This window comes from Anas platyrhynchos, chromosome 9, assembly GCF_047663525.1.
Source record: "Anas platyrhynchos isolate ZD024472 breed Pekin duck chromosome 9, IASCAAS_PekinDuck_T2T, whole genome shotgun sequence".
Lineage (NCBI taxonomy): Eukaryota > Metazoa > Chordata > Aves > Anseriformes > Anatidae > Anas > Anas platyrhynchos.
This window is the reverse complement of record NC_092595.1, coordinates 10,462,794-10,488,669: the sequence shown is the minus strand read 5'-3', so window position 1 is coordinate 10,488,669 and position 25,876 is coordinate 10,462,794. Positions and strand designations below refer to the sequence as shown.

The following is a 25,876-nucleotide window of genomic DNA, read 5'->3' as shown; positions in this document are numbered from 1 at the left end:
TATGAAAGTTTCATTCTTGATGTCTCCAAGCTTGGCGCTTCTGGACGAGGGGGCCGCTTGCACCCCAAGGCAGCCCTAAGGAACGATTCGGGTTGTGCAGGCAGGAGGGTTCGGGGTTTGCTTGTTCCTGGGGCAGGGAAGGGAAACCAACGTCCCCTGGCTCGGTGGGCAGCGTGCAGGTCCTCACCTCGCCAGGAGGGACTCAGGCTTCGGACCTGCAGCTTTGGCATCTGCAGCTCTCGCTCCCGGGCAGAGTCCGCATCCGAAGCTGCTCTTTTGCCCTGGGACAAAATGCAGAGTCCGGCCAGCCCCGAGCCCTGCAGGAGGCTCACAGCCTGCTCTCGCCTTTATCCCGACTGCCACCAGCGGAAAGTTTTGCAGGAACCAGACCTCAGCCCCAACCAAGCCGGGCACGGCTCGGGGAGGAGAAGCTGAGATCGGGTCCTGAGCACGGGTCCCAGCTGCAGCACATGCCTGCAGCTCCGCACTTCTGTGCAGGTTTTTATTTATTATTTTTTTTTTCTTTTCACACGTTCTTGCCTTCTGTTTTTGCTGGAGGCTCCCGTCCCTATTGAGAGGCAAATTTTAGCCATCTGGCAAAGCAGACTGTAGGATAAAAAAAATGAGAGAGGGAGAAAAAAAAAAACACACACACAATGTGCATGGGCACACACACACACACAAAACTCTGGAGATTAGGGAAGACAAAAACTTCTCTCGGCGGTTGCTGGAGAGGAGAGGAGAGGAGAGGAGAGGAGAGGAGAAGGAGAAGGAGAAGGAGAAGGAGAAGGAGAAGGAGAAGGAGAAGGAGAAGGAGAAGGAGAAGGAGAAGGAGAAGGAGAAGGAGAAGGAGAAGGAGAAGGAGAAGGAGAAGGAGAAGGAGAAGGAGAAGGAGAAGGAGAAGGAGAAGGAGAAGGAGAAGGAGAAGGAGAAGGAGAAGGAGAAGGAGAAGGAGAAGGAGAAGGAGAAGGAGAAGGAGAAGGAGAAGGAGAAGGAGAAGGAGAAGGAGAAGGAGAAGGAGAAGGAGAAGGAGAAGGAGAAGGAGAAGGAGAAGGAGAAGGAGAAGGAGAAGGAGAAGGAGAAGGAGAAGGAGAAGGAGAAGGAGAAGGAGAAGGAGAAGGAGAAGGAGAAGGAGAAGGAGAAGGAGAAGGAGAAGGAGAAGGAGAAGGAGAAGGAGAAGGAGAAGGAGAAGGAGAAGGAGAAGGAGAAGGAGAAGGAGAAGGAGAAGGAGAAGGAGAAGGAGAAGGAGAAGGAGAAGGAGAAGGAGAAGGAGAAGGAGAAGGAGAAGGAGAAGGAGAAGGAGAAGGAGAAGGAGAAGGAGAAGGAGAAGGAGAAGGAGAAGGAGAAGGAGAAGGAGAAGGAGAAGGAGAAGGAGAAGGAGAAGGAGAAGGAGAAGGAGAAGGAGAAGGAGAAGGAGAAGGAGAAGGAGAAGGAGAAGGAGAAGGAGAAGGAGAAGGAGAAGGAGAAGGAGAAGGAGAAGGAGAAGGAGAAGGAGAAGGAGAAGGAGAAGGAGAAGGAGAAGGAGAAGGAGAAGGAGAAGGAGAAGGAGAAGGAGAAGGAGAAGGAGAAGGAGAAGGAGAAGGAGAAGGAGAAGGAGAAGGAGAAGGAGAAGGAGAAGGAGAAGGAGAAGGAGAAGGAGAAGGAGAAGGAGAAGGAGAAGGAGAAGGAGAAGGAGAAGGAGAAGGAGAAGGAGAAGGAGAAGGAGAAGGAGAAGGAGAAGGAGAAGGAGAAGGAGAAGGAGAAGGAGAAGGAGAAGGAGAAGGAGAAGGAGAAGGAGAAGGAGAAGGAGAAGGAGAAGGAGAAGGAGAAGGAGAGAGCCTTCAGCGCAGGCAGGTCCGTGTGTGCGTGCGGGGATGTGGGGAACCGTTGCAGGCAGGGGAAGGCGTGACCTGCATGGAAAATGCCAGACAACTCCAGACACACACGCAGAGGCGCGCACACGCTCACAAATCTCCGGCCAGAGATAAGGCGGACAGCGGAGCGTGGGGAAGGAGGCGAAGCCGGCCCCCGCCGCCCAGCCAGCCGCCCTCCCCTGCCTCCCCAGCCCCTCGGGGAGCTCTCCCAGCACAGACATGAGGTGAGTGCCTCCGGGACCAGGGGCGATGAAGCGGGGGAGAGCCGCACACCGGCTCCGAGGGGCTCCGGGGGGCACCGGGGGGTGGCTGGGGGACGGCGCCGGTTTCACTCCGGAGTGGGACCGGGACTCGCGGAGAGGAGCTGGCCGTGGGGCGAGCCGGCGGCGCTGAAGGCGAGGCGAAGCGAAGCGGAGGGGGTGATGCCCGTTTCCGCCAGCCCCCGAGCAGAAGAGAAACAGATTTTTTTCCCTTCGCACATTTTTGTGGTTTCAGACGAGCTGTCAGAAAAAGGCATGTTCAACCTCACTCCGCTCGGACGAGAAGTCGGCCCAAGTTTCTCGGTGCCCCTCGACTTTGCTTTGTAGCCGGGGGCCGGGGTGAGCGGTGGCACGAGACAGACGAGCCCCAGAAAACTACTGCCCTGGTTTTGAAAGAACGCAGACAGGTTAAAAATAATCCGCTTCTATAGCTTCAATTTCCTCATCAGCATACCTAAATCAAGCCCTGCTTCTGAAACCCTGTGTGCATGCACGTGTGGGTAGTTCCAGCGACTGTAATATACACCTACAAGCCTCTGCCAGGCCTTAGTACCTATTTTAGAAAGCGGAAATTTTCTCTAATGGCTCTAATTTCCTGAATGTTTCTGTTCCTCTGTGTGCTGTAAAAAGACGGAGGTCTCTCCTCCAGCCGGGTCCCATGCAATGCCATGGGCATTCGAGTTTGTACCCTCAGCACAGGCAGGGGTTTGCCAAAAACTGCTCCGCTGGTGCTCACCTTGCTGTTCAAACAGAGCTCCAGGCTGGTGTGCAGGGTGACCTGCAATCGCTGTCCTCTGTGCCCTCCTCGGGCACAAACAAGTTGGCAGCTGGGAGAAACTCTCTAGGATCAGATTTTTTAAAAATCTGAGTTTGATGACAAAAGGTCTCTATGAATCTTAGCTGCTGTGTCCTTCATTTGGGGTGAGTGGTACCCTAAGAACTGAAGAGAATTGAAGAGGGAAAAGAGAAGAGAAAAAAAGCAAAATGAAGAGAAGCGAAAAGTACAAGAGAAGCAAAATGAAGAGTAAAAGACAATTGAAGAGAAGTGAAGTGAAAAAGAAAGGAAAAGGAAAAAGAAGAAAAAAGAAAAAAGAAAAGAAAAGAAAAGAAAAGAAGAGAAGAGAAGAGAAGAGAAGAGAAGAGAAGAGAAGAGAAGAGAAGAGAAGAGAAGAGAAGAGAAGAGAAGAGAAGAGAAGAGAAGAGAAGAGAAGAGAAGAGAAGAGAAGAGAAGAGAAGAGAAGAGAAGAGAAGAGAAGAGAAAAGAAGAGAAGAGAAGAGAAGAGAAAAGAAGAAAAAAAAGAAAAGAAAAGAAAAGAAAAGAAAAGAAAAGAAAAGAAAAGAAAAGAAAAGAAAAGAAAAGAAAAGAAAAGAAAAGAAAAGAAAAGAAAAGAAAAGAAAAGAAAAGAAAAGAAAAGAAAAGAAAAGAAAAGAAAAGAAAAGAAGAAGAAAAGAAGAAGAAAAGAAAAAAGAGTGTGCTCGGGGGGAGCAGTGTGCAGGTTCTGCTGCTGGGGCCCTGGCCCATCCTCGCCCGGCTGCAAAGCTGCGTGCTGTTTGCTGGGAGTCGGTGAGCCCCGTTTGGCAGGGTGAAGCTAAGCGGTAGTAGCAGCAGTAGTTATTGCCATGATGCTTTCATTAAACCGATTCAGAAAGCATCGTTATTTTATTAAGCATCCTAATGTTTACTCTTCTATTAAGCGAAGATTTGCCCATCGGCTGTTTGTCCAGAGACGTGGAGCTGGTGGCTGCAGCTGCCAGGAGCGAGAAGCATGGGGCTCCTGATGGTGCCTGGAGCTGCGGGGGTGCCTTTGGATCCCACGGGGCACCTCCATCACCCACCCTTCTAAGGGGTTTTCCCTGTGCAGCTCCCATCCTCACCTCCAAATCCCTACAAAGAGTTTGCTGGCGGTGGCACGGTGCCACAGCTCTCCCAACCCAGCACGCTGATCTCAGCTCTGCAACCTTACACAAAGTTGTAAGGGTTTTGGTGGAAAAAAATGCATTTTTTGGAAAACCAGACTGAGCCCTGACAGGCTTCGGGATGGCCAGAGTTTCATTTGGTGTCCCCGTGTGCTTTCCAGGTACCCCCTGGCCTGGTCGCTCTGTGCCTGGCTGCTCGGCGTGGCGGATGCTGTTGAGCTGACGGAGATGTTTGGGGAGATCCGCTCCCCAAACTTCCCCGATTCCTATCCCAGCGACTCGGAAGTGACGTGGAACATCTCCGTGCCCGAGGGATTTAAAATCAAGCTGTACTTCATGCATTTCGACTTGGAGTCCTCCTACCTGTGTGAATACGACTACGTGAAGGTGAGCGGTGGTATCAGGGGGCGCACGAACGGGCAGGTGGGACATGTGTTTGGCCAGCAGGGAGTGCTGGAAAAGCTGGGAACAAGGTATTTTTCCCCATTTATTGGGCACAGGAATTGTCTGTCCAGTGGACAACAGGGAGAGCGCAATAAGCTGACAGCATCCATTGGGCTAACCAGTGGGTGGGACACCCGAGTCAGAGCCCAGTCACAAAGGACCAGATCTCTGAAACTACAACACTTATTTCTTGTTGAATCCCACGGGATTCACACACCTGCGTGCTGATGAAATCCCTGTGGCAAAACCCCCAGGCTGTGCTCCTCTGATGCCAGGCACGTGCAAGCAGGCCCCTGAGCTGGGCACCGTTGGCCAGGTCATGGCTGTGGGGACACCCAAGAGAACCAAAAATACGGGTTAGACCCGAGCTTAAGGCTGTAACTTGGGGTCTGCATGCAGAGCCTCCATCCTATGAGCAACTGGGACAGACCCACAGGCTCCATTGTGTTCACTACGAACCCATACCACAGCCCAGGTCCAATTTTTGGGGCCACTGCTGGCAAATACCCTCAGCACAAACAAGCTCTGGATGTTCCCAGGGAGCTGTCATGACCAAAACCACAAAAGATTTCATTCTGCCTCGTTGCTGAGCAGTAACCCATCAGAAATGATGGTGGGCCACACGCTGCGGGGCCACACATAGCATCCTTGCCTCTTGCAACTCCGTGTCCCCAAACAGGGTTCCCTTGGGCTCTCCGTCTCTGAATTTGGTCAGTTTTGGTGCTTTCTGGCAGGCCAGGTGTAGCAAGCAGGTGCTTCCTACATTTCAGGGCTGAACATCCATCACCCAGCGCCCAGCACAAGCCTCACCCTGCCTCCCTGCACGGAGGCAGGTGGAGGTTGCACCCAGGTCTGGAAGCACTCAGCCCCGGTGCTAGGTGCCAGCTACTTGCAGTTATTGTTTTATTCTCGCCCTAAGAAGACAAAGCAAACATTTGCATTTTTTTTTTCTTCTTGGATCTGTTTGCTGCTTTAATTTCCCCTTTGTGCTGGCACTCATTCTGCTACTAACAGCTCTCATTGAGGTTTGATTAGTTCTTTCTGCTTCTCCTGGATCCTCTCCAAGCACGAGGGCCAGGGACATATATAGAGATATATTGCTCTAAGAACCCAATAAGCTCAAGGAGCAGATTTCTTGGAAACTTTCCCCATTCCAGGCTTTACCCCTCCTCCTGCCCTTCACCCCCTGCTCATTTTTCCTTTTTCATAAGGGCTCCCTGTTATTTGGCCACGGTGCCAAGTTGGCATCGCAGCTTTCCCTGCTGCTGGATTTCCATAAGAAGGCGGCATTTTTCACAGGGATTTAGATCTCAGCTGTATAAATTTGCTCGGGGCTGTAGCTCAGCTCACGGAGCCTCTGCCACAGAATTGCATTTGAAAAGTGCCGAAAACGCTCAGGAACGCCCGTCTGGGTGTATTACAGGTGATCCGTAAGCTGCTCTGCTGGGAAGACGTGCAATTTTGATGCTATTAAAGCACCAGCTTGGAACACGTAAGGAGAGCAGCAGATGAATAGAAGAGCATTTTCCTCCTTGGGAAAACCCAACAAGTATAGATGTGTCTGTAATACTCTGGCAGCCCCACTAAAGAGGCTCATCAAGGCTCAGAAAGCCAGAGGTGCCTCTTCTCTTTTTGGTACCATCTCCAAACGAGGGCTCTCCATCATCTTCACTGCCACAAGACAGAGGTCGAACATGGGGGCTAAACAGCCCCGGTGCAAGGTGGGGACCCAGCTGGGGTCAGGCAGAAAGCCACCGTGCCGTGGTTTTTGCCTCCCTCACCTCCTCGGGTGCCCCTGTGCCCCAGCTCGAGCAGTGCAGAGAGTTATCCCCAGCAGCAAGCTCGGGGCCCGCTGAGCTGCGAGCACACGCCGGTCTCTGCCTTCGGGGTGGTCTTCAGAAGGGAACAGTTTCCAGAGCCCTGAAACAATGGCTAATTAAAACAATAGCTGTTGATTTATATATATCCACACGCACGCGCGTGCGTGTGTGTATATATATAAAACGAACGTGGCTCCTAGGGAAACGTGGCCAGCGGGATTGTTTGTGCAAAAGGGGATGGGACGGGTGGCACTTCAGTAAGGAGGTGAGCGAGGAGGAGCAGGAGGAGCAGGCAGCCCTGAGCAGGTAGGAAACACCAGCCTGCGTGCTCCTCAGCAAGCACCCAGTGCTTCTGGACACAGGTCTCCAGCAACCCTAGGGCAGAAGAAGGGAGATGGGAGGTGCAAGGTCCTTGCCCCAAATGGGACAGGTGGCTTCTCTTGAACCAGGGGAGCCAAGGGGAGCTTCCAAGGGTGTGAGTTAAAACCTGAGCCCGATTTTGCAGGGTTTCTCGGGAAGGAGCTGTCTGCTAAGTCTGGGAAACCTCCACCGGGGAGAGGATGCACACACATGGGGAAGACTCAGCTGCGGGCTCTTGCTCCCGGCTGCCCCATCCCCACCTCGTTCCCAGCACCAGGCAGCACAGCATCAGGCATTTCGCACAAAACCCCACTAATCTGGGTGTTGCCTCCTCCCATGCACTCCGGCTGCAAGGCGGCTCCGCAGGGGCCGTTCCGTGCCCTTCCCTGCCTCTGAGCCTCTCCTCCCCATGTCATGTTCCCAGTGTCTTCAGCCCGGCGCTGCGATTTCTCGGCCTAATGAGCCGTTTATATATATTACAAGCGGTATGCTTTGCCCTCGTCAGTCCAATTAGTGCATTCCTGGCGGGCTGGCGGCCGCGTTTCCGTACTGCCGGCTCCGTGCTCCTTTCCGGTGGCAGGGGCTGAGCCGCCCGGCCAAATTCCCCACGGTGCTGGGGGGGCTTTGTTAACCCCCAGCCGCTGCAGGAGGCATCACTGGGATGTCACTGCTCCAGCAGCCAAGGCTGGGGTTGTCTCTTTTCTGGGTGCCCTGGGCACAGCCTGCGTCACCACATGCGTTGTGACAGCCTCTGAGTCCCAGCCCCAGCCAAAAATCACGGGGACAGAGCCACATCCATGGCAGGGACCCCCCTCCATCCACAGGGGCAGGCATCCTAACAAGGAGAGCAGAGGCAAAAGCAGACAGCAAAGCTGGCGGGAGGCAGTGGCACGGGTAAATTTAAGGCACGAGAGTGTCGCTCTGTTTTATTTTTCAAAGCAGGCTTCTTTCAGCGTATTTTTATAGGGAATTTCTCCGCGGCAATTGATATTTCCCTCAGGGACACATCTTCTCTAGTGAAAACGTCGACATCGTGACCCGAGAGGGAGAAACTCCAAACAAACAACCAGGATTTAATTACCAGCCTGCTCGCTGGATGTAAATGATCTACGAAAAAGTATACAGTCCTCAGCAGAAGCAGCAAATATTAACCAGGGAGGATGACCTCTCTGTTTAGTTTACAGCCGGAGGGCTGTCTCTGCTCCCTGCGTCCCGGGGCATGGGACCCGTCACAGATAAGGGGCTGCCGATACCTTCGGTGAGGCCCCACGGCGAGAGCATCCTCGGGCAGGGACACGGGCACGGGGGACATTTCCCCATGCATCCCCTCGGAGGTGATGGCAGCGCCGGCCCCGTACCAAGGATCCGTCTGGAAAGCACCACTTCTGACAGTTTTTCTCCCCAAAAAAGCGGCTTTGCAGAAAATGCGGTGTGCCCACTTTTCACAGCAGCCAAAGAGCTGGGCTCATTTGCTTTTTGTAGATGGTGCTCCCGTTTTCCAGCCTGAAATGATGTTTTGTTTCAAAACACCCTTTATTTTGGATTTTTAAACGATTCTAAAGCACCACAGTATATTTCAAAGCGATTGAAACCAGATGGACCCCAAATTACTTGTTTTCCTTTTTTTTTTTTTTTTTTCAGAACTCTGTTTCACAAAAAAAGAATAAAAATTCAATTGGGTTTTTGTCCCAATGCGGGACGCATGCTTTTTCTCCAAATTCTCAAAATCTATCGTCGGAAAGTCTCTCTCTTTTCTGGCCAGCTCTTGCTCATATGAGAGGATGGAAAATATCTGGAGGCAATGTCAAGGCATGCTGAGCTGCCATTTCCATGTTGTCTTTCCCTGGTGTGAGCGAGTTTCCTCCTGCATGCTCAGCCCTGGGAAATTTCCTTTTCTCCCCACTCCCTCCCCAGCAGGCGCATCCTGAGGGTCTCGGGGAGCTGTGGTGACAGCCGCAGGAGGGTCCCACCTCGCCGAGGCCACGCGAGCTGGGGGTGGCACTCATGGGTCCCCAAGCTGTGTGCTTTGTTATGGCCTCAATAATTTGTTCTTGGTGTGAGCACGGAGGGCTGGGGGGGTGCAGAATTGCTCGTGTTCCTCCCCTGGGGGGTTATTCATATTCAGAATATGACAGGGTGCTGGGAACGAGGACAGGGACCAGAGGTGGGATTGCAAGAGGAGGAGATGAGGTTGGTACTGAAATGGTCCTGGGGAAACAGCGAGGTAAAAGGAAGGGATGGGGTTTCCAGGGAACACAGGAGGGTTTCCCATAGGGATTACAGTGCTTCCAGGCTGTAAATGGCTGCACAGAGAGGCTAGTGAGCATGCTGAAATAACAGCAGGGCACGGTGGCTCCTCCATTCCCTCCTGCAGCCTTCTAGGACACAGCACATGGACACAGGGCGGTGGGGACAGCACCAAGCTTGTCTGAGCCAGCCCAGGGAACTGCAAGGCCATCCAAATTACTGATTTTCACCCTCTTTCTTCCCCAGCTCCTGCCCACACGTCAGCCCTGTGTGCTTCGTGTGAGCCAAGCACTAACCCAGCCTTTCTGCTACAGATCGAAGCGGAGGACCAAGAGCTGGCAACCTTCTGTGGCAGGGAGACGACGGACACGGAGCAGGCCCCCGGCCAGCAAGTCATCCTGTCCCCCGGCCCCTACATGGGGCTGACTTTCAGGTCCGATTTCTCCAACGAGGAGCGCTTCACTGGCTTCGATGCCCACTACACGGCCGTGGGTAAGCAGCACGCAGCCTCTGGACCTGCTGGACGTGGGGGGGCTGCAGCGTGTGACCCCCCTTCTCCTTGCTGTCACCATCCCACCTAGATGTGGACGAGTGCCTGGAGAAAAGCGACGAGGAGCTGGCGTGCGACCACTACTGCCACAACTACATCGGCGGGTACTACTGCTCCTGCAGGTTTGGCTACATCCTCCACTCCGACAACAGGACCTGCAAAGGTACTGGCCGGGCACAGCACGGCCGTGGGGATGGTCATGCATGGTCATCTCATGAGGGATGAGATGTGGTTTCTCCCTCAGCTAAACTCTAGAGATCTCAAACAGGAGAAATGAGAGGTTTTAGTCTCTGCTCTGAGTATGGCTGATGAAGGTGAGATGGGTTTGGCTCTCAGCCCGGGACCCTCCGCATCATGGGCATATGTGGAGCTTGGCTTGTGAGGTTCTCCTTGCATGGACCCACATTCAGGGCTATAGACCCCATCCCATAAAGGGGCTGAGCAGGCAGGGTGCAAGCAGTATCAGGGGCTGGGATGAAGGGGAGCTGAAAGCTGGGTGCTCATCAGCACCCTTTATCCTGAGCGTGGCCGGGGCTGGGGGCGGCTGACGGGGCGCTGATCCATCCCGGCTGTGTTTCAGTGGAGTGCAGCGACAACCTCTACACCCAGAGGAGCGGGGTGGTCACCAGCGCCGACTTCCCCAGCCCCTACCCCAAGAGCTCAGACTGCCTGTACCGCATCGAGCTGGAGGAGGGCTTCTTCATCACCCTGAGCTTCGAGGACAGCTTCGATGTGGAAGACCACCCTGAGGTGACCTGTCCCTACGACTACATCAAGGTGAGCTCGCCCTGCCCCGCTATCCTGTCATACCCCCAGTGTCCCGATGATGGGGCCAAAATGTCCCCAGTCTAAATGGAGATGATGAAGCCAGCAGGAGCCCCATGATAGCTGAACCTCTTACCACACCTGATGGTGACCCTCTTTCTGGCCCTGGGCCCAGAACCAGTCCACATCGCCCCACCACATGGTGGTGAAACATCCCAATCCATCATCCTCAGGGTGAGGAGATCCCCAGGTATCCACACCCCACCTCAAGCCACCTCTTTCTCTTGGCAGATCAAAGCTGGCCCCAGGGAGTTTGGCCCTTTTTGTGGAGAGAAGTCCCCAGGACGCATCGAAACCCAAACCAACAGCGTGCAGATCCTCTTCCACAGCGATAACTCGGGGGAGAACAGGGGCTGGAAGCTGTCGTACACAGCAATCGGTAACTCCTGCTGCTTTCCCTGGGAAATGGGAAGGAAGGGCTTTATATCTGCAGGTGGAAACCTGTTGTTTTGCTCTGCTTGCTCTTTATCCAAAGGAAACCCGTGCCCACTGGTGCAGCCACCCATCAATGGGAAAATCGAGCCTTCCCAAGCCAAGTACACTTTCAAAGACCAGGTTGTCATCAGCTGCAACACCGGCTACAAAGTACTAAAGGTATGGGGTGATGGTGTGGAGCAGGGAGGATCCCTTCCTCCCAAAGCCATCTCATCTCTGCTTGGGAGAGCAAACATGACCCACACCCCCGGGCCTCCTCCCCAGGGCCTAGGGCACAGCCTCCTCTAGCAATTTTTAGCTAGAAAAGGCCTCTTCCAGGGAGGTCTGGTTATATCTTTACTGAATTGCCAAGAATTTGACTTTTTATAGGCTCATACACTGATGGTGTTGTGGTTTCTGTTTTGTTTTGTTCGGTGTTTCTGCACAGGATAACCTAGAGAGCGAATCCTTCCAGATCGAGTGCCTGAAGGACGGGACGTGGAGTAACAAGATCCCCGTTTGCAAAAGTAAGGAAACCCCATGCACACCCTGGCGATGTCCTTTTCCTGCTGAAATTTCACACTGGATGGAGCTGCCCTGCCAGAGCGGAGCTCCTTACTCAGACCCAGCCAGAGAGACTACGTAATTCTGCAATGCTCTCTTGGCTCTTTCTTGGGTAGCATAACGGGGCTGGGTCCAAATGCCACAAGCAGGAGGTTTGTGCTTTCCCTTAGATTACTCATAAGTTGATTTGCGACCAGCTTGGCTGTCTCCCTGTCAAAGAAAGAGCAACCCTGGCTCTTGGGAGCTGGGTGAGCGGTAGCACAGACGGCTCTGCTGCCATGTGAAGGATGGCAAATTCGGGGCTGAATCCTGCTCTCGATGTGAGAGCAAGGGCTGCGTGAGATGGGATGACTCCCTGCTGTCTAGAAAACACCTACGAGCTTCCACAAAGATTTTTTATCTGCAAAACCTGGGCATGGATCAGATCAGACTCACCTCTGTGGTGATGCACCTTCATGAATGGCTGCTGCTGGAGGGAGGGAGGTGGCTGGTCCTGGGTGAGTGAGGTGGGATTGTTTGAGCTGTTAGATAAATCTGACACAATTTGGGATAACCTGGTTCCCACTCCAACTTTCCCTCCAAATGGAAGCTGCTAAGATCACGGGCTTTAGAGAGGTGCCAGGTTCTAGCTGGGCAGTGCACAGCTAAGAGAAAGGGGACAGAAAAGTTGCCCAGATACTTACAAACCTCAAAAAGAGAGAAAAGAGGGAAAAGAAAGGAGATTCCATTTGCATCAGCTCTTCTTTTGTCTAACCCAGCTCCTCTCAGCTCAGGCCCGGAGCTGTGCTTCTCATGTACCTGATAACACCTCTTTCCTTTCCCCAAACACTCGCCAGTACCTCTCTGCCCCAGAAGGCACTCACTGCTACTCAGCCTGCTGTAAGGCTGGCCCAGAGAGGAGAAAAGCAACAAACACTCTCAGGGAAGGTCCCAAGACCTCCCAGGACAGGCAAGACGAGATGCTCTCAGGGGATGTGGCACCCAGGTTCTCCCCTTCTGGGCATATCCTTTTTGTTTTAATGATGTCGTGGATTTTACCTTAGGAGTGTATTTTTGGAGTTTTAAGTCACGTTTGCTCATTCAAAATGAAAAATGGGAGGTTGCCAGACATGCTAAATAGATTCCTATCTGAAAGGGCTTCTTACAAAGTATGGGATCAGTGATGTCTCTGCCCCACCAGAGAACTACCCCTCTCACCAGCAGCTTCCCATTCATTTTATCCAGCTTGGAGACAGATCAGATAAACACTGGCATTGCCTAGAAAAAAAATGCAAAAGTTAGATATTTTTAACCCCCAAAGCATTAATTTTTGGAGATTACCTGCACTATTCCATTTGGGCTGGAACTGGTCCCTTCTTGCGTGAGATAAATCACTACACTAAATTTCTGTGGCTTTCTTGGAAAGCCAAGAAGCCCCTAAATGGGCAGTCCAGGCCTTCAGACTGCCGTGCCTCCCACCTCCCCTGTACGTCTGTCTGGGAGAGACGAAAATGGTTTGAAGCGAAAAGCAAAGAAAATAGAAACCTCCCCAGCCAAGGTGGATAACATCCAGCTCTGCAGCCTGGCCAGCTTCTCCCAGCCACTGTCCCCAGATCGCCCCGGATGAGCCGAGCGGGTCCCCATCAGGGTCCCCATCGGGGTCCCCATCGGGGTCCCTGCGGCTCCTGGTGCTCGTTACAGATCTCTGGTGTTTTGGGGGCTGAGTTTCCTGCATGCCTCTCTCTGCTCGGCTACTAATTGAGCTTTCTCTCTCTGCTCTCCTCCTTCCCCTCTGCCTTCGGTGCAGCTGCAGACAGAGCCGACAACCAGACAGACAGAAGAGCCGGCTCGGAGCAAGTGGCTGCGTGAGGCTGGCGCCGGCCGCGCCGCCGAGACGGGCAGCCTGCCTCCGTGCCCCTCTCTGCTCTGTCCCACACCCAGGGCAGTTCCCCTTTGCCCCTGGCTGCCAACTCCATCTCCGCGGCTTGTCTAACCGGCATGGTGCTCCTAACCCCCTGCGCACGCTGCTTTCTTAACTCCGTCTCCAGAAGGGAAATTCGGAGCCGAGCCCCCCTGTCCATCCATCGGCCCCTCTGGGAAGGTCCCTGCCTGTCCCCGGGCTGCCGCCAGCTCCTGGCACATCCTCTGCACCCCTCCGGATGCCCCTGGCCATGCACTGCTCCCCTCTGAGCTGGTGGTTGCGCAAGGAGCGTCGGCCCCGCACATGGTTTGTTTGTTTGGATTTAACCTCCCGCTGCCCTTCCTCCCTGGCCCAGCGTCGCAAATAAGAAACACTCCTTCCTCTCCTCTCTCCGAGCATCCTTTCAGCTCCCCCGCCCCGGGGTGAGGGAGGATGGGGTGGCATCAGCAGCCTTCTCCTGCCAGCCCTTGGGAGGATGCGTGCGGGACCGAGACCTGGCACGGGTACGGGGGATGCTGGATGCTGCTCTGCCTCCCCTCGGTCCCTGCTGCTGGCCCTGCGGAGGTGAGGATGGGCTGGCCTCGGGATGGTCACAGCCAAAAGAGGGCAGAGCCCCGTGTCTGGCCCCATCTGTGTCCCCAAGAGCCCAGGATGTGCACCCAGGGCTCCTTGAGGTGTCGGGGGCTGCACTGGGAGGGGGATCGGAGGCTGGAAGAGGAGGAGGAGAGTGCTGGGGGGCTCTGCATGGCTGTGCTCTTAGGAAGGTGGCTTAACGGCCCCTCTCCCAAGGCAAAAGTCTGGAAGAGCTCAAGGCACCAACTCCCCACTCCCTTTGGGCAGGACCCAGGACATCAGTGGGGCAGCACCTCTGTGCAGGAGCCCATTCTGGCATCAGGGCTGCCCCCCACATGTGGGACACGCAGGGAGGGAGCAGGTTGTGTGGGCTGGGGGGCACAGCCCTGCAGCCATAAATAGCCCCAGAGCAGACGTGCCAGCCACACCGATCCCCCAACACCCATTTCCCCCTTCCTACAAGCCCCAGCATCTCCCTGCACCTTATACGGGTCCTACAGGTGCTGGTACCATGACACAAATCCACTGTGCTCCTAAGTGTGGTGGAAAGAGAGCTTGGGGACCCTGGGGCTGGTGACAGGAGTCTGTGTCCCCTGCTCTGCCCCTCTGCAAGGCACAGGAACCCCAAGCCTCCTCCAGCCTGGCTGCATCCATCCCATCGCCCGCTGTCCCTGCCAAACCACAGCAGAACAGAGGGGACCCTGGTGAGCAGCGAGCCACAGCATTTTGCCATAAACCAGGCTTTTTTCCCCCAAGTGGGTGGCTCACCCTGAGCATCGCTACATGTCCCTGGCGCCAGTGTTGCTTCTAGTGATTTTTTTCTTCGTTAGCCTGGATCACCATGGTAAGGCTCCTGACCTCGCTGCCTGCTCTGCTAGCCCCCTCCCCATCCTCAAGCACCCAGACCCACGGAGCTCACGTGCCCCTGACACACTGGACCTCCTTTCCCATCCTCTCAGCTTCAAAGTGGCAGAGCCCAGCTCCGCAGAGCTGCATTTCCCAGGCAGGATGGGACCCTGGGTGGGTGGCACAAGCCTGGTCCATGGGAGAAGAGGCTGGGCAGGGCATGGTGAGGGATGTGGAGGAGAAAGGGGACCACAGACAGACCATGGGAAAGGGCAATGGCACCCTGGAGGTTGGAGCAGGTAGGTTTTTCCCTACAGCTGTTCATCTCCCCCTGCCTGCAGAGCAGCCAAGCCGTGCTCTCCGTGTCCTTCATCCCTGGTTGTCACAGGAGAGTCAGGACCAAGGGGTGTAAATGGTTATCAGCAAGGCTTGCTGAGCAGGTCCAGAGCAGGAGGGATGGGGCTGTGCTACCGACAAAGCCTGGTGTGTGGAGGAGATGTTTGGTGAACCACTGCCTGCTTTTTCCTGTCCATTCATAAGGCATGCAAAGACAAACTGCGGGAGCATGTCCTGACAGCTCCTGCCCACCTGTGCAGATCCCTTCCCCTCTCAAAACTACAGCAGATCTCGTCCTAAACACACAGCTCGGGACATCCTAGGAGGGATGGGAGCCGAGCCAAGGAGCTGCCTGAGCCGTGCCAGGCTGTGCTCCTTGCATTGCCCTAAAGAAGCGAGGTATGGGGCTATCGGAGCCTCACCCTGCCCTGTAGGACCACCACCCACGCTGAAACCCAGCACTGCCTGCACGGGGCTGGGCACCCCGAGCATGGTCACAGGGCTCAACCCCGATTCTGTGTTGGCTTTCAGTTGCTGACTGCAAAGAGCCGCCGGAGCTGGAGCACGGCTTTGTCACCTTCTCCTCCAGGAACAACCTCACCACCTACCGCGCGGCCATCCAGTACCACTGCCAGCACCCCTACTACCACATGGCCCCCAACAGCACCGGTGAGCGAGGGGACAGGTCCCCATGGTGCGGGTGGGCATGTGGGGGGCACCAGGTATATGGCCACAATGGGGATCTCCGTGCTGGGGGGAGCACCAGGTCCAGCAGCCCTAGGAAGGGCTCCTTAAGGCACCAATCCCAAAAACCCATCGGAGCCAAAGCCCTGCAGAGACCAGTGGGATCATGGCAGGCAGAGCTTCAAGCTTATCCACCAGCAGAGGCACCATAATGGGGTTCACAAAACACCACGGGTCTCTGCACCCTTTGGATATGGCTCTGGGCAGCAGCCCGGGTGCGCATATGTCCCAGCCCTTCTTCCTCCTCCTCCCTCAGTATGGAAAGCCAAAGAATTTCCTCACATTCCTGCCTCCCTGCTCACAGCCCTGTGCATCTGGTCCCCGCACCCAGAACTCATTAGTGTAATGGGCAGCAGCAGCACTAACGGGGTGGCAGCTCAGAGGGCTTCAAAAGGAGGTCACATCCTGGAAAAGGGTTCAGAGGGTCGCGATGGCAGGGCAGCATTTCACTGCCCCTATACTGGGGCCACCGCCCAGCTAACACACTGCTCTCTTCCAGCCACCTACACGTGTGATGCATCAGGGGTGTGGAGGAGCGAGGAGCTGGGCACGGCGCTGCCGTCCTGCCGACCAGGTACTGGTGGGGACGGGTACCACAGGGAGGGGTGCGGGGATGTGTGGGGAGGGGGCTGCCTGCCCGACCTCGCCTGCTGCTCCCAGGCAGGGACCCGCTCCTCGGTGACAGAGCTTTGTGCTGTATGTGTCTGCTGCTATGTATGGCAGAGAGGGCAGTGAGGACAAGGTTCAGGAAGGCAGCAGCAATATGGGCATGTTCAGCCCTCAGCATCGCTGGAGCTGGCTCCAGCCAAGGGCAGCGCACGACCTGCCCGGTGGCGCCGGCTCCCGGCTGCCATTAGCAGCGTGTCCCCATGCAGGAGCAATTAGCACGTCTCCGAGCCTTGCAGAAAAAAACAGGGCCAGAAGTCCCAAGCCTTTGAGCAGTGGCAGAAGCGTTTGCAGCCAGCAAGTTTCCAGGCCAGGCGCCCGCTTGGGATTAAACAAAAGTCCCTGGGACGTGGGCTGGCCACAGCCGGCTGCAGACGGGGCTGGCGGCAGCCCTGGGTGCAGGCTGCGGTCGGATGTGCGGGGACGGCTCTCCGGAGCGGTGCAGAGACACGGTGGCAGGGCTCAGCCCCACGGCAGGTCTCGCTGGGTGTCTGCTCTCCAGAGACCGGGGCTGCGGCTGCTCTCGTTTCGGCAGCTGCTCCCTGCATCCCTCCTTGATGTTTCAGCCTGAAATAATTTGTGCCGGGAGCATACGGGGACATTTTTCGGGGCCTTAGCTGCCTTCATGGGCCATTTCCAGACCTCCTGATTAGTGACAGAAGTCACAGGGAGGCTTCAGGAAAATGGAAAATCCCAGGGAGAGGGTGACGCTCTCCTGAGATTGGGATCTGCAGGCAGCAGCTGGCCAGCTGCTCTTCAGATCTTCCCTCGTGTCTCACGCTACCTCCCCATCAATAAAAACTCCTCTTCCAGGCCACGCCGCGCCTGCCTCTGCCATTAGTGGGAGCATTTGCAGCCTGGTCAGCGTTTTTGATATGTAATTTAATAGAATAAATATTTGGCTGGATGCGCTTCCTCTAAAATCATCTCCCCGGGATGGCTGTCAGCTTCGGTGCAGCAGCACAGCTGGGCTGGGCTGGGAGGCAGGAGCTCTTAGCCGGAGCACGTTTTCAGTTCCCTGCAGCACTGGGGAAGGCAGGGGAGTGAAGCGCAGACAGATGCTCCCCACACTCTCTGAAGTCGCAGTTTTCCTAGCAGCAGCCACAGCAAATCCATGTCAGCAGCTCCCAGTGCTCCTGCCCCAGCTCTCAGCACTGATCCCATCACCTTGGGAGCCTCTTTCTGGGAGGCTCAGCATCCTCCCCTCCCGACATGAGGGCATGGGGCAGAGTCATGGCAAGCCCAAACCGTCTCCCACAGCCTCCCAGTGTCATCAGCACCCCTGAGCACTAACCAGCCTGGGACTTCCCTCCCTGGCACTGCCCCAGGCACGAGCCAGCTCCAGCACCATCACCTTTGTCCCAAGGAATATGTTCCCCAAGGGCACCTTGGTTCTCAGAGCCACCTTCAGCTGCTGAATTCCTCCCGGTGGGTCACAGCACATGGATAAAGCACCTGGAGGCAAACCAGGCAGCACATCAGGGCCCCTCAGACATAATTCTGGGTCTGCTGGAGCTGAGCAGAGGGAAGCTGGTTTGGCTGCCAGAACTGCGGCGAAGACTTGGGATGCAGGAGTAAAGCCCACGGTGCTAGGCAACATCCCGCGGCCAAGCCTCCTCCGGCCACAGCTCCTCCGGGAGGGTGAATGCCATGGCTGTGACACCACAGGCCTCGTGACGGGTCTCAGGGCGAGGGGTGAGGCCGGGCTGATGTAAGGCTCCAGCCCTCCCGGTGGCGTTCCCCTGGCACAGGCTGAGCAGGAGCCCAAGCGGCTGGACGGCTGGGGAAGGGCTGAGCGAGCTCACGGGGCAGCGTGAGGCTGCAGGATTACTCACTTGGCCTTTCTGCTTCTGAAGTGGTGTGGGTCCAGCCAAACCACTCCAGAAACTGAGCTGCAACGGGAGGAATTGCAAAGTGCAGGCTGGCCCACCAGCCAGCTCTGTCTCCCAAACACCAGCACAACTGTACAACAACCCTTCACATGGCAGCCCTGCTTTACTGCAGCCCAGGCCTGGCAGGAATCCTAGCATCCACCAAGTTTTTGACACAGCAGCGTTCTCCTCCCCTTCCGTAAGGAGTCTGGTAACACCACGGTGCACATCTGGAGCACAAATCACACAGGTGTAAGCCAAGAGTAAGATCTGATCCTACTCAGAGAGCTTGAAGTCCCACCCTGGCTCTCCCTTTGTTAGGTCTGTGCCTGGCTTCAGTGGCGGATCTGGTACAGCTCTGGGGTAGTTATCACTGGGTAAAAGCCTCCTCCACATCCCCATAGTGTCCTATGAACTGTTCTCATAACCCTTCCCAAGCTCAGTGGATACTTTTTGGGACAGAGACCTACCAAAGCTGGTAGCCAAAACTGTGCCTAGAAAGCCCAAGGCCTCATGGGCAAGGGCATCTACCTTCTGTTTTCACAGCCTGCAGCAAGGGTGGGAAAGGAGAAGGCGGCCGGGAGGCTGCTTTTTGGAGCAGACATGGTGGGACAACCTAGGCCTTGGCTGCCCGTGGCTGAACCCATGTTGGAGTCCTGCAGAGCTGGGACAGCAGCCAGAGGGAGCTCCTGGCTCTGAAGACGCCTCCTTCCCTGCCCCAGCAACTGGCCTAGCGGCCAAGCTTGGTCTCAGTCCCACCAGCTGAAGAATGGCCTGGTCTGGGCAGGCTGCCATAGCCATGGGAGCCACGCAGCCATGCTTCAGGGTGCATGGGGAGATGCAGAGGCAGGTCGGACCCTCTTACCCCCCTGTGAAGGTATTGCAGGTCCCAAAGGTGCAATGATGGATGGCACTGAGCAAGGTGCATTGCATCATTGCAGGTAGATTATGCCACAGGCCAAGTGGTACCTCCTGGGAGAGCTGCCTGGGACCCTCCCTTGGGTGTCCCAGGGTGCCACGTGGGAGCAGATGACAGGATTATGTCCCCCCCCCAAATCCTGGAAAGCAACAGATTATACTGTCCCATAGATGAGACACTTCTCTAATCTGTCCCTATTGACCACAGCCACAAAAAGCATGGACAGAGGGTTTGGTATAGTTACTTTTAACTCCAGGAGAGCATTGTCCCTATTGTCCGGGGCCCATGGGCAAAGCAAGATGTTCTGTGCTCCAAAAGTGTTGCTGAAATAGCTCAGGCCAAGAGAGAACTAGCTCCATAAGGGCTGAACAGGGTCTGCAGGGGTCACCCCACCATCCTCATGGCCATGAAGATAACCAGCCATGTGGCATAATCTACAGGGAAGTCCCTTTTCATTTGTTCCCCAGATAGGTGCTGGGAGTAACAGTGCTGTCCGTTTTGTCCCCAGTGTGCGGCCGGCCGGCTCGTGCTCTGCCCGGGATCATCAAGCGCATCATCGGCGGGCGCAACGCGGAGCCCGGCTTCTTCCCCTGGCAGGCCCTGATTGTGGTGGAGGACATGTCCCGGGTGCCCAACGACAAATGGTTCGGCAGCGGGGCCCTGCTCTCGGACTCCTGGGTGCTGACAGCCGCCCACGTGCTCCGCTCGCAGCGGCGAGACAAGACGGTCATCCCCGTTTCCAAAGAGCACGTCACTGTCTACCTGGCCCTGCACGACGTGAGGAACAAGATGGAGGCCGTCAACCGGACGGTGGAGAGGATCATACTCCACGAGGAGTTTGACATCCAGAACTACAACCACGACATCGCCCTGGTCAAGCTGAAGGAGAAGGTGACCATGGGGAACTACGTCATGCCCGTCTGCTTGCCCCAGTTCGAGCACGAGCTGGAGGGACCTCACCCCAACACACTGGGGCTGGTGGCTGGCTGGGGGATCTCCAACCCCAACATCACCGTGGACGAGATCATCAGCTCGGGCATGAGGACGCTGTCCGACATCCTGCAGTACGTCAAGCTCCCGGTGGTGCTGCATGCGGAGTGCAAGACCAGCTACGAGTCCCGGTCGGGGAACTACAGCGTGACCGAGAACATGTTCTGTGCTGGCTACTACGAAGGTGGGAAGGACACTTGCTTGGGGGACAGCGGGGGAGCCTTCGTCATTCAGGACCCAGGAACCCGGAGGTGGGTGGCCCAAGGGCTGGTCTCGTGGGGTGGCCCGGAGGAGTGTGGCAGCAAGCAAGTGTATGGGGTGTACACCAAAGTCTCCAACTACGTGGACTGGGTGGAGAAGAAAACAGGCTCCTCAGAGAGGTGGACATTTCTGGACCCTGAGCTGGAGAGATGAGTGACTAAGCACTGCCTGCTGCCGCAGCTTCCTTTCTTCTTGTTGTTTTTTAATATGCTCCAGACTCTGGTCTTTCGCAAGCAGTAGCCACGATGCTCAGCCGCACTTCGGGCCTTTGCCAGCCCTCCACGTCATCCGTTGCGCTTGGTCCCATCCCTTTGCTTGCTCTCTTAGGAAATGCTTGCTAGGGAGCTGGGGGAAGGGAGCGAAGGGTGAGATCTCATCTGGCATCCGTAGCTCATGCTGCCGGACTCCAAACCTTGCCCACCCTCCCGGGGAGGCTCCCTCCAAGCTATGACAAAGGCACAGTGACAGAAGCAGCATTTCCCTGCCACCAAAGCCTTGGGCCATGCACAAAGACTTGCACACACCCTCAGGGCTCTCAGGCCAGCTCTTCCCATCGGATGATGTAACTGGAGGAGCAACAGGGGCTGTGGACAGCATGGGAAACCTGGATGGGCAGGCCTGGACCTCACAGGTCCCCCCCACTGCGTAACACCTTTTCTGTGCAAGGAGCAGTGAGAGAGCCCTGTGGGTTTGCTGGTATTTGTATCTGCAGATAAACATCCCTTCCTGATGGCATCTCAGGTGATGTCCACCTGGCCCCAGGGATGTGAGGATGTGTCCACATTAGCCCTAAACTTCAGCCATGGCTGGAAAGGTAATGGCTGCTGAGATGGCACCGACCCAGCATATGGGACGGCCAGGTAAGCTTAGCTTCCTTCAGCAGGGACATCAACTCCTTCACTTGCCAGCAAAGCCCTCCTACAGCTGTAAGCAACATGCAGCAACTGCCTGCTGTTCCCTCTGCATGCCTCTAACCTCCTTTGGACCTCTCCTCCTCCTCCTCCTTTGGTTTTGCCATGCAAGAAATGAGTCAACAGTAAAGGAACCACTCTCCATTTTGCTATCGTCCAAAAGGCCATTTGTAGAGCATGTAGAGGAGCAGAAGGCCTAGGGAAGGTCTGATTTGCAGACACGCTAAGAACTGTATTCTTGGCTATGTCATGTAACTGCGACTGTATTTTTATATATATATATATATTTCTTTTTTTGATACATTCTGTAAAATATCCAATGTCATGTAAGGATGGTTCTGTGTAATCTTCCTCTTGAGAACAAAATAAAACTTTAATATTTACTGAGTTTGTGCCCTGAGGCTTTTATTCCAGGCAGATCAAGGTCAAGGACTGAGGGCAAAGGCAGGTCGTGAGTCTGTGCCACACACCCCTGCTCCTTCTCCATCGCATCTGCTCTCTGTCCATATCAGTCCTTATCAGCCATGCCCTCAGCTCCACACAGTCCAGCTCTGCATCACACAAACTCTTTCCATGGCCAAGACAGAGGCTGGAGCTACTGGATCTCACACACAGTCATCCTGCCCACCCATGTATAGCAGTGCTGCAAAAGACCAGCTCACTTGAAAGGGTGAAGCTCCTTAGCCTTCAGTTGGGTTCGACAACCTGTGGGCTTTATGAGCCTGAATACTACCCAGTCTCACAGTGATCAGCAGCCAGAAACATCCATATCACTTTGGGAAATCTGTCTGCAATTACCATCAGCTTCAGCAAGCATTTGCTGAGCAAAGAACAGCCAAGGCCCGCTAGAAACCTCCCCATGGACCATTTCCCAGGCTTCTGGTCGCTGCTGGTAACGCAGGCTGCTTTCCACACTGCCAGCGACACAGAATCAGAGCCCCTCCATTCCACATGGCCTGGGAATGCAGCAAGTACTCAGGACCATATGGCTCTTTGGAAACCCTTGGAAACAGCAGGAAAAGTCTGGGAACCCTCTCAGGGTTGTAAGACCCAAGTGATGGCCTCCAAGTGCCTTTCGCTCAGGCTTAAGGAGAGGCACCCCGTATCCTTTTACTCCAACACACCCCACTAAGGGTGACTGAGGAGTCTGGGTGTTTACACCCCTCACATTTCACTTTCTTCCCTCTGGTTGCAGTGTGTGGGAAGCCCAGGTTTTCCAGGAGCGCCGTGTCCCGTCCCGCAGGCAGACACCTCTCCCAGCGAGGAGCCTCCCCCTGGATCGCCATGCTCTCTCGGGGCGGCCGGCCCTTCTGTGCAGGCTCCCTTCTGGGTAAGCCCATCCTCGGGGAGATGCTGCAGGACGTAAAAACCAGGCTGGGAATATCCTGCCTGTGGTTAGGGAGGATCGCAAGATGCTGGGAGCCTCCAGCCCACTGCTGCCTGGGGACTCCCAGGCTCAGATGTGGTGCCTTTGAGCTTCACCATCCTGCCTGATGAAAATACTGATGTAGTTTTTGAGCAAGAGCAACTAGGGTGGACTCTTCAGAGGGACGCTGATGCCCTGGGGGTTGTTTTCTAGGGAACAAGTGGATTGTCACCGCAGCCCACTGCCTCCACAACGAACTGGACACGGAGAACCCCCAGCTCCGCAGCTCGTATCTGCTCGCCCCTTCCTCCTTCAGCATCATCCTGGGTGAGCAGAGCACTGATGGGGGGTTGTGGAGCCATGCCCAGGGCTCTGCTCTCCCCACGGTGGCTCTGGGCACAGCTTGCAAAATAACCTCTGAAAGGCACATGCAGAGCATCCAGCCACAGTGGGAGCTGCCCTAATGGCCAAAGCACCATGGAGCCACCTCCCCCTTTGGTACAAACATCTTCCTGCCTCCCCTCCCTCCCAGGGAAGCACAGCACCCTGAGGCAGGATGACACGGAGCAGCAGATGCACCCCAAAACCCTCCTCGTCCACCCGTCCTACCGCCCTGACACCTTGGAGTACGACATCGGGCTGGTGGAGCTGTCTGGGGCAGCAGCACTGAACGACTACGTCATGCCCATTTGCTTCCCCGACCAGGAGCAGCCACGAGGCAAGAGCTTTGCTGCCCTCCTTTCCCTCTTCTGCCATGGGGAAGGGGCTCAAGAGGTGGAAGGGAGTGGGGATGAGGAGTGGCAGCAGCCAGGGTGCACCCCGAGAGTGGCTGGGTGATGAGCGAGGGTGGGTGCAGGAGGCACCTCGATGTATGTGAGATGTCTCGGGGAGGTGGAGAGGGAAAGAGACAGGGTGTTGAGGAGAGGCAATGGCAGGGATGAAATATTGTATGAAGTGGTGCTGGAAGGGACCTCACAAGGCCTCTAGCTTGGCTTGGGATCAACCAAGTGAAAGCATCCCTGGCATGTGCTTCTCAGACCTCACCGGGGAGTTAGTACATCAAGACAGCCTTCTAGAGCTGGAGCCACAGTGTTTGCTGGTGGTTAGCCTCCTCAGAGACTGTATGAAGGTGATACACTCATCCTTGCACCTCTGAGTGATCTGTGAACCCAGAACCACAATCCCCTCCCTCTCCTCTTCCCAACCCCTTTGTCCCTTATCTAAGTGTGGCCCGGACATCCTGCCTGACAGCTGTTTCCCCGGGCTGCCACACACCTGTGTGAGGTCCAGGCGGCTTTGCCTGCTCCACACGTCTCTTCTAGCTCCCCAGCACAGCTATGGGACTCCCCAGCCCCAAACCACAGCTCGGATGGGGGAGCTGGGGCAGGAGCTGCCAGGCAGGGGCAGCCTTCAGGAGAAGGGAGGTGGGAGGCAGAGACAGCATGAAGGTGGGCAGGAGGAGCATCCAGCATCTCAGAACCACCAGACAAGGGCAGCACACACGGTGAGCAGTGCAGCATCTTCCCTTTCCCTTTCAGACACCCTGGTCATCATCAGTGGTTGGGGGAAACCCTTCCTGCAACGGCTTCCCGAAACCCTGATGGAGGTGAGAGCTACAGCTGGCCTCAGGGGCTGGTACAGAGATAATTTTCAGCAGGACATGGCACTGCACCGTGTTCCCATCACGGTGGGGTTCCCTCTATGGGGCTGGGGCTCACGCAGCACTTGGTGAGAAGAGCTGGAGGCTCAGGAAGTGATGAGAGGAGGCTGGATGGGGGAAGCAGGAAGAAATGAACCAAAGCACTTGCGTTGCAGGTAGAGGTGCCCATTGTCGAGCACAGCGAGTGCAGAGATGCCTACGCCAGGCTCCACAGAATGGTGACGGATGACATGCTCTGTGCTGGGGAGAAAGAAGGTAAAATCCGTGCTGTTTCCAGCCTCATATCCCAGTTCCTACTCCCTGCAAGCCTCCCAGTTCACTCCACCAGGGTGTCTGGGTTCCCGGAGAGGTTCTGCAGCAGTTTCCACTCCGTGCAGGTGGGAACGATGCTTGCAGCGGAGATTCAGGCGGTCCCATGGTCACCTTCAGCCCCGAGAAGAGCCAGTGGCAGCTGCTGGGCACAGTGTCCTGGGGGGACGGCTGCGGGGTGAAGGAGCAGTACGGGGTTTATTCCAGTGTCATCCGGAACCTGGAGTGGCTCAAGAAGGTCACAGCAGTGGAGCACTGACTTCCAACCACCGGTGTCCCTGGGCACGGGGAGCCCAGCAGGTGATGCAGTGGGCTGCTAAAGCCCAGGTGTTGATGTGGACCCATGGGAAATGAAAAAGGGAAATAAAGCAGATTTCTCAGCCCAGAAAAAGGGAAAGAATTGTGGAGGAGAGGAGTTTTTTCCTGCAGACCCAAGGGGAGGGCTCGCCTCCTCACCGCTGCCCAGGGGTGTCCCAGCTCCCTGCCCCGCGGCAATGCACAGGTTGAAGGCAGCTCGGAAACGGTCCCCAGGGGCTGCAGATTGCAGGGAAGCCTCTCAAGGCCAGGAATCCTGCAACACCGCTGAGCCCTTTGGCTTTCAATAAACTCCCTCTTCAGAAGTGCTGGGGAAAAAAAAAATATTTATCCCTGAAAGCAAACAATTAAACTGAAGCGCCTGCAATATATCTCTTGTTCCTAAGCATCACGGGGGAAATGCTAACAAAATCCCCCAGGATTGCAAATCGCCCTTCGTCTCTGCCAGCTGGGCTGGTGTCCAGCAGCGCATCCACCACCAGTCACTACCGACTGCGACTTCCAAAGCCCTTGGGCTCTCCGTTTACGCTGTCAGTTTATTTTAAGCTACTTGGGGATCAGAGATAACGCACCGAGGGAAAAAAGTGCTGTGGTTCCACCAGCATTTGTGGTTTCACCTGTGCAGGGCGGATGCTGAGGGGCTCTGCCCCGTGTGCAGGCTGGCAGTGTGCCTGCTCAGATACAGCCCCTGCAGCTTCATGGGCTGAGGCAGACCTGGACTGGCCAGGAATGCAAACTGCAGGGAAAAGCAAGAGGTGAGAGCCTGGCCTTCAATTATTTATAGCCCTCGCGTGTCATTAAAGATGGATTTGGTGGCAGGAGCAGAGCGCAGAAGAGCGCAGAGCAAGAGAGAATAAAAATTAAAGCTGGGTTCAATCAGCATGCAGAAAAAATAACAGGTAAGGGACTTTAGTTTTAAAAGGGGTGAAGAAGCAGCCCGTCCCTGCTAGCTGTT

At 55.5% G+C, this 25,876-nt stretch overlaps 1 protein-coding gene across 3 annotated transcripts; it reads left to right on the top strand.

Annotated features, from left to right (window-relative positions):
- The first annotated feature begins 1,690 nt into the window (after positions 1-1,690).
- On the top strand, positions 1,691-25,034 carry MASP1 (MBL associated serine protease 1). 3 transcript variants are annotated; one of them, XM_072042438.1, is made up of 16 exons: positions 1,691-2,077; positions 4,192-4,417; positions 9,216-9,393; positions 9,483-9,614; positions 10,032-10,228; positions 10,508-10,655; positions 10,752-10,870; positions 11,139-11,217; positions 15,441-15,578; positions 16,153-16,227; positions 22,467-22,601; positions 22,851-22,964; positions 23,170-23,355; positions 24,176-24,243; positions 24,453-24,552; positions 24,675-25,034. In XM_072042438.1, the coding sequence occupies exons 1-16, from the start codon at positions 2,073-2,075 to the stop codon at positions 24,863-24,865; spliced, it is 2,091 nt and encodes a 696-aa protein (XP_071898539.1). In that variant the 5' UTR covers positions 1,691-2,072; the 3' UTR covers positions 24,866-25,034. The 3 variants fall into 3 exon arrangements, with proteins under 3 accessions (XP_071898539.1, XP_027319945.3, XP_071898540.1); XM_027464144.3 differs by lacking the exons at positions 22,467-22,601; positions 22,851-22,964; positions 23,170-23,355; ... (1 more) ...; positions 24,453-24,552; positions 24,675-25,034 and adding an exon at positions 19,618-21,658 and having other exon boundaries at positions 1,698-2,077; XM_072042439.1 differs by lacking the exons at positions 15,441-15,578; positions 16,153-16,227; positions 22,467-22,601; ... (3 more) ...; positions 24,453-24,552; positions 24,675-25,034 and adding an exon at positions 13,041-13,542 and having other exon boundaries at positions 1,702-2,077.
- The last annotated feature ends 842 nt before the right edge of the window (positions 25,035-25,876 follow it).

Bases quoted from the DNA above. Each gene is read 5' to 3' on its own strand.
- MASP1 (XM_027464144.3), top strand. The intron at 15,579-16,152 runs GTGAGCGAGGGG...GCTCTCTTCCAG, and splicing joins CATGGCCCCCAACAGCACCG to CCACCTACACGTGTGATGCA. The intron at 16,228-19,617 runs GTACTGGTGGGG...TTTTGTCCCCAG, and splicing joins GCTGCCGTCCTGCCGACCAG to TGTGCGGCCGGCCGGCTCGT.